Below are 12,207 nucleotides of genomic sequence, written 5' to 3'. Positions count from 1 at the left end.
TATTATATATTTAAAAAAACATTTATTATTTTTAAATCTCAGGAGGACTTCAAGTAGATATTTAGATATTTGGGAACCTCACGCATGACATGAATTAAAAAATGAAAAAGAAAAGAAAGAATTAAAAAGTCAATTAATAAATAATTTAATGCAATTGAGGGAACACTTTGAAATCATGTAATCCCTATTAACTAATCGAAATGAACATTTTCAAATAATATGATTTTAATGCAGATTAAAGCATTACCTCATATTCTCTCTTACTGGCCTGCGGTGATCCTAAATAGCGTTCAGAAAACGCGGAAGCTGCGGAACAGAAGACCGGGAGTAATCATTTTATTCTGATGAATGAATGACAGGCGAGAGATCGAACGCAGGATGTGACATCATACCGTATAAAGAGAAATCAGTGATGGGAGAGATGGCTGTGCCACACTTGATTTTGAACTTAAACATATTTGGATTTTCATCTGAGCGTAATAGTCTGCTGGCCAGGTATCCTCCATATGCCTGAAACAGACAAAAACAGGTTATTAGCGAGCAGGAACAGGAACGATGCTGAATGATAGAATCATGTTTCACACAGTACAATTTCATTAAGAGAAAATTATTATAAACTTTACAATACAGACGACCTGGAGGCAACACGCAATCAAAACCGATTCTTAACACGTTCACGCTTTTATTTTGAAGGAATCATCAGTGTATGCTTTTTTCTTTGTAATCATTCGTCAAACTGTAATAATGATTGCTTTCCAGGCAGTTATTATAGTAAACTAAAACTGATTTTGCTCATCGATAATGTAACTGAAATAAAACATAAACAAGACGCTGAAGCATTAAAAGTACTAATTAAATTAAATAAATGGTAAAAAAAACTAAATTGTAATATTTCAAAAATAAATTAATGTTTTTACAAAAAATATGAAATAAAGCAAATTAAGTTAATTTAAAATATTTATACAATTTTTAGAATATTTAATACAACTAAAATACCTAAGCGTGCAGTGAGATGAAAGCATTCTGCCATGCTATCTCACTACTTAGAAAAAAATCACCAGGTAAACAACTCACTTACTAGCTATTAGCATCACGGCACTCATTCCCCTACAAACCCACCTTTCCATAAACTCCGATTCTTGAGCTGTCGATGAACGGCTGCTGTGAGATCTCTCTGCAGAGAACCAAAGAACAGATGTGAGCGTGAAGTGGACCTGAAGCTGGACCTTTAGATTCGTTCGTGTGGATGATCTGACCTAAGAGCTTCCAGCTGGTCTCTCTCCTCGAACTCCCCCAGTTTCTTCCTGATGCGGTGGAGGAGGTTTGTGCCCTGAAAGCCACTGCCGCGGCCGTCCAGACGCATGACTATGGTGTTGAAGGAGCTGACCAGCACCGTGGTCCAGTCCACCTGAAACCGCTCCGTCACCATCTGACCACCGGGGGTGCTGTCCCTGCCGGAGCCAATCAAACACGTCAGAACCTGCCATGCTGGAGGAACATCTCATCGAACAATATCACAGTACATTCACTGCATCGGAACAAAGCTCTGATTTCTAACACCTTGTACCTGAATATTATGATGAAATATCTGGATCACATTTCACAAATTCGCGCCATTGGAGCGTAATTTATGCAAGCTAAAACACAAAATAAGTCTAAAGAATTATGCTGAAAGCATTTCAAACATGTCCAGCATGTTTTATAATTGCCCAAAAATCCAACATTCTCTCACGTGTGTTATATAGTCAGAATTTTAGATCAGCTGTCTGTCAATTGAACTAAATTACAACATAACTACATATAACCAAATAACACTCTCTCACTGAATACTTGCTCTAGCACATCAAATCACTTCAATGAATACTTAATAAAACTATCCCCGCATGATAAATCCGCATGATTTGAATATTATGATGACAACGTCTGTCAAAGAGTAACATGCACAATGCTTGATAGTACTTACATCAAACATGCATTACCTGGAAAACCCGCACTAACAGATGTTTTGAACGCATCAAAGTAATAATGCACGTAATGTACATGACTATAAATTTGTCGTTCTCTAAATTCGAAGTTCTCCGCACCGCATGCTAAAGAAGACGCGATCCAACTGAAAACCTTCACAGTGTTAGTGAACGTCGTTATGTTTTGACTGCCGTCTTTACGCAAGCCCAAGTACACTAAAGTGCTCTATTTGTTTTACTGTTTAGTCCGATCTTTGCTGGGATCCGCCGTGTTCTTGTGTTTTGTTGGTGTGGATCATGTATCATTTATTCTGTGTGTGTGAATCACTTACACCAGCAGCAGTAAGGGGTAGTGAGACGTTTCTAGAAACCCGGCTGGCTTCAGGATCTGCATGCTCAGAGCTGCACAAATGATTAAGTTACTGTAAATCATCAGCTTTGTGAAACCTGACTCTGAGAGTCTGCTGTAAGATACTCACAGTAATCCTCTATGTTGATCTTTCTGTACTCTACTTTGGGCATCTGAGTGTTGTTCACGGTGGTGTTCAACTGCTCATTGAGCTCCACATCCAGCAGCTCTGAGGGAAACAGAGTGAAACACATACAGAAATGTGCTTATCTACTATAAAATAAACACAAGTTTGTGCCAGCAAGATCTTTTAATGATTTAAAAAAAGTCTCTTATGTTCACTTAAGCTTTATTTACAATAAAAGCAGTAATACTATTAATGCTTTTACAGTATAAAATTAGTGAGAACAGTGAGAACTATTTTCTATTGTAACATATTTTAAAATGTAATTTATTCCTGTTTTATAGCATCATTACTCCAGGAATCATTCTAATATGCTGATATGGTGCTCAATTAAAACATAAATTAATTCATTCATAAAAAATAAATAAATAAAAATGTCATTGCCGTCGCCATGTTCTGGAGACGCTGTGTTTTGCTGTGAAAGTGACGCAACTTTGTCTGTGCTTCCAAAAGAGGACTCAACTAGTAATCAATGGTCAATTTGTATTTACGTCACTGTTTTAGAACAGTTCAGCACAAATATTAGAGTGTGTTTAGTGCATGTACAGAAGACTGATTCCTGAACCTAACAGAGCAGTCACAGACATTATAAAGTGAGGCAATTCCAACTTTGCAAGGACAGTCTGGCGCTTCTGACTCACAAACTTTAATAAGTCGCGTTTTCGAATGAAAAGAACCTGCTATTACTGTTCAGTCATGAGTTTTGAGCGCTGAAGGGCAGTGCTTGTTTGTCGTTTCTGCGATCACGAATGCAGACATGGTGTTATGTTTGTGTGGCGCCATTTGTGACGTGTAAAAAAACAGTACTAAGTTACGGTAATAAGTAATTATGCCTCACTGGATGCAACAAATGCCTCGTCTGTAATGTGTTGTTTTTGTATCATGGTGTGGGTCACGGCATCATGTTGCGGTAAAGGGCCTTGGTCACACGCTTGAGGTATTCAGCCAATCACAACGCACTGGATAACTGGCCAATCAAAGCATACCTCGCTTCTCAGAACGATGAGTTTTGTACAAATCGACATGTTTTTGGCACCTTAAACCACATAAACATATCGCATCATGCATCATCATATTAAATGAAGAATAAGTCACTTTTTCCTCCAGAATGATTTAGCTACAACAATTGCCAGCAGGGGCTAACGGTCATGCTAACCAGCTAAACAGTCAAAGTCTGTTTCGTCCTGCAAGTGGCCGATGATAATCACTGCTAATTATACTAAACGCACAGCAGTTCTCCATCGTCTCCGCTCACGCTCTAACAGAAGAGATCCCGAGGACACGGTGTACACAATTTGATAAATGTTTTCCTTTATCTTCAAGCACATTTAACCTTTGAACACCATTGATAAAGAGCATATCTAGGTGTTCTATCATGTCTTCTGGGTGAGAAATACCTTTCCAGTAAAACAAGCTCTTGGGTTTAGAGCTGATAAAGTGAACGTGATGGGGTGTCTGATAGCGTTTAGTGCAGTAACAGACCGAGGACTCACTCTCGTACTCTCCGTCTCTGGTGCTGTACACGGCTGTGTGAGGCACACCGGGACCTGCACGCAAAAAACACAAGACGTTCATGTCAGCCCTATCTGAGCATACACATATACACATTGCNACACGGCTGTGTGAGGCACACCGGGACCTGCACGCAAAAAACACAAGACGTTCATGTCAGCCCATCTCACAAAAACAAGCCCTAGCTGAGCATACACATATACACATTGGGTGAGTTATTATATATGTGAAATATAATCTACTTCAGATAAAACACATCTCTAAACGGCATGTAACCACTTTATATATCGCTAACTAAATTTATATTAATATTATTTATACCATTTTTTTTGTATTTTTGTGAATATTGTGATGTACAAGTGTAAGTTTGGGTCAATTACATTTTTTTTTCTCTCTCTCTCTTTTGCTCTCCAGACCTAACCGGAAATATCAATAAAGTATGAAAGTACTATGAAATATTATTTTTTTATTTTAATATAATTGCACGTGTCACATGATCCTTCAGGAATCAATAAGAAAGCTATTAAAATTAGTTGTGATGCTTCACATTTTTGTGGAAACCATATTTTATTATTGCCTGATGAAAAAAAATAAGATCAAAAGAACAGCATTTATTTAAATAGAAATATTTAGTAAAGTTATAATTGCCTTTACTGTCACTTTTGGTCAATTTGATGCGACCTTGCCGAGTTAAAGTACTGGAAATTCTATTATAACAGATTGTTTTGATTTTAATTACTGATCAGATGATCTGTTTTCGAAGATGGGAAATTATCAATGCACTCACGGAATAATTATATAGCACCTAAAGCTGAGTTTTGCTACAACCGGTGGCCTGCATCAACTACACTCTTTCTGTCGTCACGCTGCAGGGACCATAAGGCTCTGCTCTGACTTCATCTAATTAATAACACAAACACTGACCTTTCCCCGTGCTCAACAGACCCTGCTAAACTGATCAGTGACCATGGCAACCGCGCTTTTTTGTTGATAAAACACACAGCATGGTAATGATGTCATGACTAACACGCTCAGATCAGCCAGAGTCACTGAGCCAAGATCAAATTAGATATAAAACATACTAATAACTGAAACTCTTGTCTTTGTATTCCATATTATTTCTGGTCCAATAGCGCTAAATGTCTATTATTGTGGAATGATCTATTTCAATACATTATGAACTATTCTATAATGCATGAAAGGATATTAGATATAAAGCTAGCAATACAGCAATGTAGAAAAAAGGTTTCTTATGACAACAATCAGTTACACGGCATCAGAATGCAGAAACTGAATAATTAAAATTAATTATTAAGCCGTGTAATATAGTGCATTGGCACCATCCACTTTTTCAGCTTCATTGGATGCGTAAGTATTTTTTTAGTTTCGTTTGATTCATAGGGATTTAAAAAAAACAAAAACAAACCACAGTTATAAGCATAAACTCAACATTAACATTTACTCGATGCAAAAAAATCGCAAGACTATGTACTTAATGATTTTGATGTAATAAAATTAAACATCAATTAAAAATATGTAACGTATTAAGCTGTACAGAATATAAACACTTTAAGTTAATTGCAAAATATTACTACACATACAAATATATAAATAATTTGAGTGCATATAGGGAGACGTGATTGATTTGCAGTGCTTCAAGGGAGTGGGAGGAGCTCTGTTCACTGGAACTCTCTAATTGGTGGAGTTTTCTGTACAGCGTCATGAAACATGGGTTGGTTCAACAGCACACGCACTCGATTAACAACCCTGAGCTCACACAGGTTTGTCTTTAAAAAGCACTTTCGTTACAGATGTTTGCATAGAAAAAGCATAAACCTTTGCAGTTGAGAAGGAAGTAGTTAGCATCTGGACTGAATGATCCACTGACGTATCCACAGCTTAAATTACAGGAAAGACAGCGGCGGTTGAAGGATCCTGTGGTGTTGGCGCTAAAAAAANGTGTGTGTGTGTGTGTGTGTGTCTCTCATACCTGTAGAGGTGACGCCGTCTTGCATCGTCTTCTGTACTCAGGAAGTATCTGCAAAGACATTTTAATACGTCACAAAAGGGAGTAATGGCATTAAAATTAAAATTCAGTTAAATTTTTTATTGTTTGACGTGGATAGAATCCAGCATCTGGGGCTTTTGAAAGCTGCTCCTTACACAAGCTTGGTGTTCTCGTTGTAGGCTAGTATCTCCGTCACGTCCCAGTCTCCTGACGTCAGCGACTGAAGCGTGTCTGTGCTGCTGTTGGGCTAAAAAACATCAACAACAACAGAAAGTCACGCTGTTAAAGTGGTAGTTCACCCCGAAAATGAATATTTGCTGTTCAGTTACTCTTTTCACATCGGCAGAACTTTTCAGTAGAACTTCAGAAGAACGTTTTAACTGCTGAAAGCGTGGTCCTTGCTGATTCAGAAAATGTAAGTCGTTGGCTGCTGGCACTTTATGCATCAGGCAAGACAAAACTCATACCTGTGGGTATAAATCCTGACGATATATTGATGCCTTATGAAGCGAAACAATTGACATGCGCAAGTATTTTTTTAGATTAATAGAAGCATAGCCTCAGACAAACTGTCCGTAGTGATGTCCTGTTCATCAATTATTATTAGTGATGCGGCCACGACTCATCAGCCAATCCGATTCAAGCATTTAACTGCTCCGTAATATGAGCGCGATTAAATAATGATCATTTTAAATAACGTTCAGTGTCTTGCACAGACCGAACATGTAAGAACTCAATAAATCACCAGCATCCTTGATATGCTTTTTTAGGCTCTCGCTATATGAATCACCGCGGTTTCAGCTAAAAATCTGGCTAAACTATAGTTTAAAGCTTCGTAAGTGTGGTTTCTTGGTGACAGCTCACCTGGGACGTGGACATGGATATGTGGAAAAACTTCCCTCGGCCTCCCTGTGGAACGGCGCGGGTGAAGAAGAACCTGTACCCGTCTCTGGAGAACAGCGGGGGTTCGTTCTGCAGAGAGATTCACCAACAATGGAGCGGCGTTCTCTTACACACACATCCCACACGCGCGGTGCGTGACTCACCTGTCTGTGAAGCCAGCTGTCACTCTCGTCTTCGTGTTTCTGAAAACACACCGACAGATTATTGTTTTTTCTCTGTATGTCTCCTATTGTTCGACTAAGCCCTTTATATACAGCCGAAGCACTGACTGATGCTTTCTTTCACTGAACTGACATGCATTTTAATACATTTGGATGTAACAATAGACGCTGTCACCCTTACAGCCTTTTCTGGAAAATTAAAGGTCATGACGTAATTCGCGCACTTTCATTTGAGTCGTTTGACTGTCTTAATGACTCGAGAACGGACGGCAGTGATAATTAAGTGTGTGTATCAGAAGGCACCTTTGTGCAGATGCCCGTGGTGGCCTCACACAGGGTCAGGATGGAGTTGTTCTGCGCTCGGTTCAGCCAGTTTACCGCTAGTTTGGTGCTGGTGGCCCACTTCACCATCGTGATGTAGTAATCTTTCCTGCAAAAGAGGGAAGCTGGTTCAAATACCACTTCAAACCGTGTACGTCTCTTGTGGCAAATGTGTTTATTTATGAAAGGCTTTGGGCAAAATAGATTTTTTGTTCATTAGCTTAATTCAAAAATGCTGTTAAAAGCAATTCTTCTGCGGAGTAATGCAGTTTGTTAAAGAGAAACAATATCATAAAAAATATACATTAAGAAGCGTATATTTTTATTCAGAATGGACACATAAAAATGATCAAAAGTGACAGTAAATACGTTTATAATGTTACAGTTTCAAATAAATACTGTTCTTTTTTCATCAGTGAATCCTGGAAAAATCCGTCATGAATTCCATAAAAATATTAACTGAAAATTACAACAAATGTTTCCATAGAAAAATCAGCATATGAAGAATCATGTGACGCTGTGCACTGGAATTTTGATGCTAAAAAAAAACACTCAATTTTTCATCACAGGAATAAATATCAACCATAATAAAAAACAGCTATATTTACTGTATTTTTACCAAATAAATGCAGACTTTCAAAAACATAAATATATGTGGAGCAACAGATCTCGGTTCGAATCATACTACTGATTCTGAGTCACTACTGATTCATACTACTGATTCTGAGTTTCAGATCAGTTTTGAATTTATTACAAAAAAGCTTAATTTAAGGATTTCTATACCCCAACAGAAACTACTAGCTTAATTACGAAAGTCAGCAATACAATAAGAACAACTGCACAAATTACAGACATAGATGAACAGCCTTACAACATGAAATTATAGGCTATATAAAGACAGAAACAGTAGTATTCGGGTGCAGAAATGCTATAATTAAGTGTAAAACAACACAAAAAGGCTTACTGCACAAGTTAAATACAGATTCATCTTTGTTAAAGCTGTGGTGTTGTTTGATTAGCAGACCAGACAGAAGTAGGTATTTCTAGGCTGCTGTCTCTTTAAAACTAAATGCAAGGGTCTAAACTCACATATATTTTCACATAACTGTGTGTGTATGTGTCTAACCGTATGTAATTGCACCTCTCTCTCTCTATGGATGTGCACAGAAAAATGACTTCTTTTTCATCTGAAAGGTCTGCACTTGCATGAATGTGTAAATTGGCAAGGCAAAACACACGCAAAAGATAACTTTGAAAAGTGAAGTTAGTTTAGTCAATTTTACTACGATCTTTTGGATGGCACTTGATTTGGGGTCACTGTAAACTCCTAAAGGTAACAGAGCATGGTAAAGCATGCTGTTGTGTGGTCATTGGCAGATCTTCACCTGATTCTGGGGTCCTCAGGTTTCCTCATCCTCACTGTGTGTAAAGGGCCGTTCAGACTCACCACTGACAAATAGATATCAGGGTTCTCCTCCCCTGCCTGCACAGACAACAGAGATATCGTCACGAGACCCTCAAAGGCATATTTCACAAGAAAAAAAAATCTAATGAAGACATTTTGAAGAATGTTGGAAAACAAACAGTTGCTGGTAGCCATCGACAAAAATGCTATGGTAGTCAATGGGTTGCTCTCAACTGCAACACTCTTCGACATTTTTTAATATTCTCTCATTATTTTTTATCCATCCACTGAAAGTGTGTGCATGCTTGACGCTTGAGGAGCAATGAGGTTAGTTCTCGTGCATCAAGCTTCGGTTGACCATATCTGACGCGCTCTGCGTATACAAATAACATAATAAAAGCCTAAATTAAACGTGTTCATTTGTTTTACCCGGATTACTTTTTTCATGCTTAAATGTTGGTTTACTTTCAATGGATAAACTAAAACAATGAGAGGACATAACAAATACCTCCTTTTGTGTTCTGAAGATAAACCAAAGTCATATTGTTTGGAAAAAGACAAGAGTTTGCAATTTTGGGCGCGCTGTTCCTTTAAATGTCGCTCAAGACAACAGCAACCACCAGAACATCATTTCAAGGTTACAGAGACACTGGAAGTCGTTAAAGAAGCTGCAGAGATTTACTTTAGGGTAGCGGTACTCCTGTCCGCTGGGATACAGTGCGTTTGTGAATATGGGTATCTCCATCTTGGGCACCAGAGTGTCGTTGATGGTGGCATACGCCAGTCTGAGACCGTCTGGTGACCACCAGTGAGCGATCTGACCCTGGAAGATCTCCTCTGTGAACACAAACAAATGAAACACGAGTGGATTCAACACAAAACTCAAGCTTTACACTAAAGGAAGCAGGTGACGCCGTCTCTGTCAGATTATGATGTGCGTTAAAGGATTAAATATTCTCGAGGACAGAGGACACGCTGCGAAATGCATAACTGCAACATGTGCAAAAACAGCGCGTGTGATTTATCGCATCCATTTGCCTGTAGGCTGCAGCCTCGGGAGTCTCATCCATCACTCCGTACAGAGCCGCCGTCACACGAGGGAATGTAAAATACGACTGTCTGTGACACCACGAACCGGACCTCTAGAGCTCATTAAGACATTACGCAACCTAGATGAGAACAACACTGAGAGTTATTTATTTATTTATTTATTTTAGGTGCAAGAATAGGGCTTATTCAGGACATTTTCATACATTGCATTACATTGTGCCATTAAATGCGTGATTTAAACTGAAAACCATTCGCAAACAGAAGCCCTGACGTCTATAGACAGTTCTGTTCGAACCTACATCGCCCACACGAGCGCCTGAAAGATTAACCGCTGCACCATGGCTCCAGATTCTTAAAGGAATAGCTGCCCAATAATTAAAATTCTGCCAGTTAGTTTGTTTTCAGCTTAACGTCAGAACAAACCCATGTGTTTTTCTGCAAAACACCACTAGAGAAATTCAGCAGTGTGTCTGTTTTATAGCCAGTTTCTATTGTCTGTGAGTGTCGTTTTAGTAGTTTTATTAATATACTTTTATAGCACGCATTTGCTTTTTTTTTGATAGTTTCTTTTTTTAATTTTAGTTTAAGTTGAAATAATTCTGTAATAGGCTTTTGCCATTTTTTTATATTTTAGTAATATTTCTGTCATAAATATATTTGCTATTTTAAAGTTTTAATGTGCTTTTATCATTTTAATATAATGTTTTGTCATATTTCTAGACTTGTAGTATTTATTTGTGTTTAACCTATAATTGAAAGCTATTTTTAATACGTTTTAGGTTTACATTGCATATAACAAAAGTTGACCGAAGTATCACAAAACACTCCTAGTTTAATATAAACGTCCACTTTGTGTCATGGAAAGGAGCAGCTTGAGCATTCATCAAAATATCTTCTATTATGTTCCACAAATGACAACATTTGCGTTTTTCCCTATGAGAACCGGCTCTTGCTGTGCGTTCAGATTAAATGCTGTCTGTCAGGAAATGTAAGACCACAGGGTGGCGGCAGACGTCTGCAGAGAATAAGCAGATGTTGTAAGAGCATGTGACTAAGAATAGCCTCGGAATGAGATAAAACCAATTACTGATATACAATAAAGTTTATACACGCTGCTAATGTACCCTCATACAGCAGGAATGACAGCCGAGAATGACTAGGGAAAAAAACACTACCGATGAACACTTTCGTATAATACGCACAAGCGAATCTATTATTAAGGTTTATAATAGGCCACTGGCCTGTTTGCCGGTAATGCTTTGAAAAAGATACGTTCTTCAGTTGTACAAACTATGAAAAACAGCTGCATTAAGTTTATTACCCCCAACACTCTCATTACAGCTAAAGCCACGGATAAAGGGAAATGAAGGAGGTAAATCAAAGGTTGAGACGTGTGTTTCTGGAGGAACCATTCAGAAACATCTCCATAGATCAGGAGCAAAACCGATCGATATTACACAGATATTAATGAATGAAGACTATAATACCGGCTTGCTTGTAAAATCTAAGATATAAAAGACTATACTGCATTTATTTGATCCAAAATATTATAAAAATGATTATTCATTATTTAAACAATGTATATTAGATGATCATTTATNTAGCAGCACTGAAAACAGCTTATTTTTTGTTATGTATGTTTTTTGGTGTTTTTTTTTTTACATCAGGCACATTTTGACTCAACAATATAGTAAAATGATTAGCTGTGCATATCCTGTTATTAAAACATTTAATGATTGAATGCTATAATTGCTCTAAATTGATTTTGGCCACTTTTTTTTTTAAATTACAAAATATTATTCTAGTAAACCGTTTCCCACGTTTCAATGATAAAAGTGTCCACATTCCTGCAAAGCCCATAAACCTGTAAACTAGTTGAGGTTTAGTATAGATGCAGAGGATTGGTGACCCTGATGAAGAATGAGCTGCTGCTGACCTGCTTTACTTCTGCTCACGATACACACGTGCTGAAAACTCAAAGCCAGTCTGACCCTGTTTACTTCCTTAATACATGTTGCTGGTCGTATATCGTGCAAGCGATTCAAAGCAAAAAAATGTTTTTTGTAATATTTCATCAAAATGTAATAACTTGCTCCTCCTTTAAAATGGCTTTCCTTTTCAGCTGATGCCATCAAGGTTCTTTCATTTTTAACCCACGGCATTTCGCTCTGCCTCAATTACCTGCCACATGGATATAATATCTTGAAAATTGCTAAAATGTGTTTGCATTTACAGTAAGAATTTTTCCTTGCAATTGCGGCTAACGTTTTATTTTAGGGACCACGTCACAATATTAACAATATTAAAATATCTACGATATTATTAATTATTTAAACTATATATATATATA

The 12,207-nt window shown here is 37.7% G+C and overlaps 2 protein-coding genes across 3 annotated transcripts in view; one reads left to right on the top strand and one right to left on the bottom strand.

The window, feature by feature from the left end:
- Nucleotides 1-12,207, top strand: part of dpp6a (dipeptidyl-peptidase 6a) — a 343,738-nt gene that overhangs the window by 100,341 nt on the left and 231,190 nt on the right. The window lies entirely within an intron of this gene.
- Nucleotides 236-12,207, bottom strand: part of LOC122329814 (dipeptidyl aminopeptidase-like protein 6) — a 34,637-nt gene continuing 22,665 nt past the window's right edge. The window contains exons 7-21 of the mRNA XM_043226410.1: nt 9,490-9,644; nt 8,788-8,885; nt 7,385-7,511; nt 7,064-7,102; nt 6,882-6,989; nt 6,173-6,264; nt 6,000-6,047; nt 5,846-5,958; nt 3,991-4,044; nt 2,444-2,542; nt 2,297-2,366; nt 1,257-1,451; nt 1,120-1,174; nt 393-510; nt 236-306 (exon numbers count right to left, since the gene is read on the bottom strand). Of these exons, the coding sequence (XP_043082345.1) occupies nt 236-306; nt 393-510; nt 1,120-1,174; nt 1,257-1,451; nt 2,297-2,366; nt 2,444-2,542; nt 3,991-4,044; nt 5,846-5,958; nt 6,000-6,047; nt 6,173-6,264; nt 6,882-6,989; nt 7,064-7,102; nt 7,385-7,511; nt 8,788-8,885; nt 9,490-9,644 (1,442 nt within the window). The remainder of the gene's footprint in view (nt 307-392; nt 511-1,119; nt 1,175-1,256; nt 1,452-2,296; nt 2,367-2,443; nt 2,543-3,990; nt 4,045-5,845; nt 5,959-5,999; nt 6,048-6,172; nt 6,265-6,881; nt 6,990-7,063; nt 7,103-7,384; nt 7,512-8,787; nt 8,886-9,489; nt 9,645-12,207) is intronic.

Source organism: Puntigrus tetrazona, chromosome 24 (genome assembly GCF_018831695.1).
Source record: "Puntigrus tetrazona isolate hp1 chromosome 24, ASM1883169v1, whole genome shotgun sequence".
In the NCBI taxonomy this organism is placed as follows: domain Eukaryota; kingdom Metazoa; phylum Chordata; class Actinopteri; order Cypriniformes; family Cyprinidae; genus Puntigrus; species Puntigrus tetrazona.
This window is presented reverse-complemented; position numbering and strand designations above follow the sequence as displayed.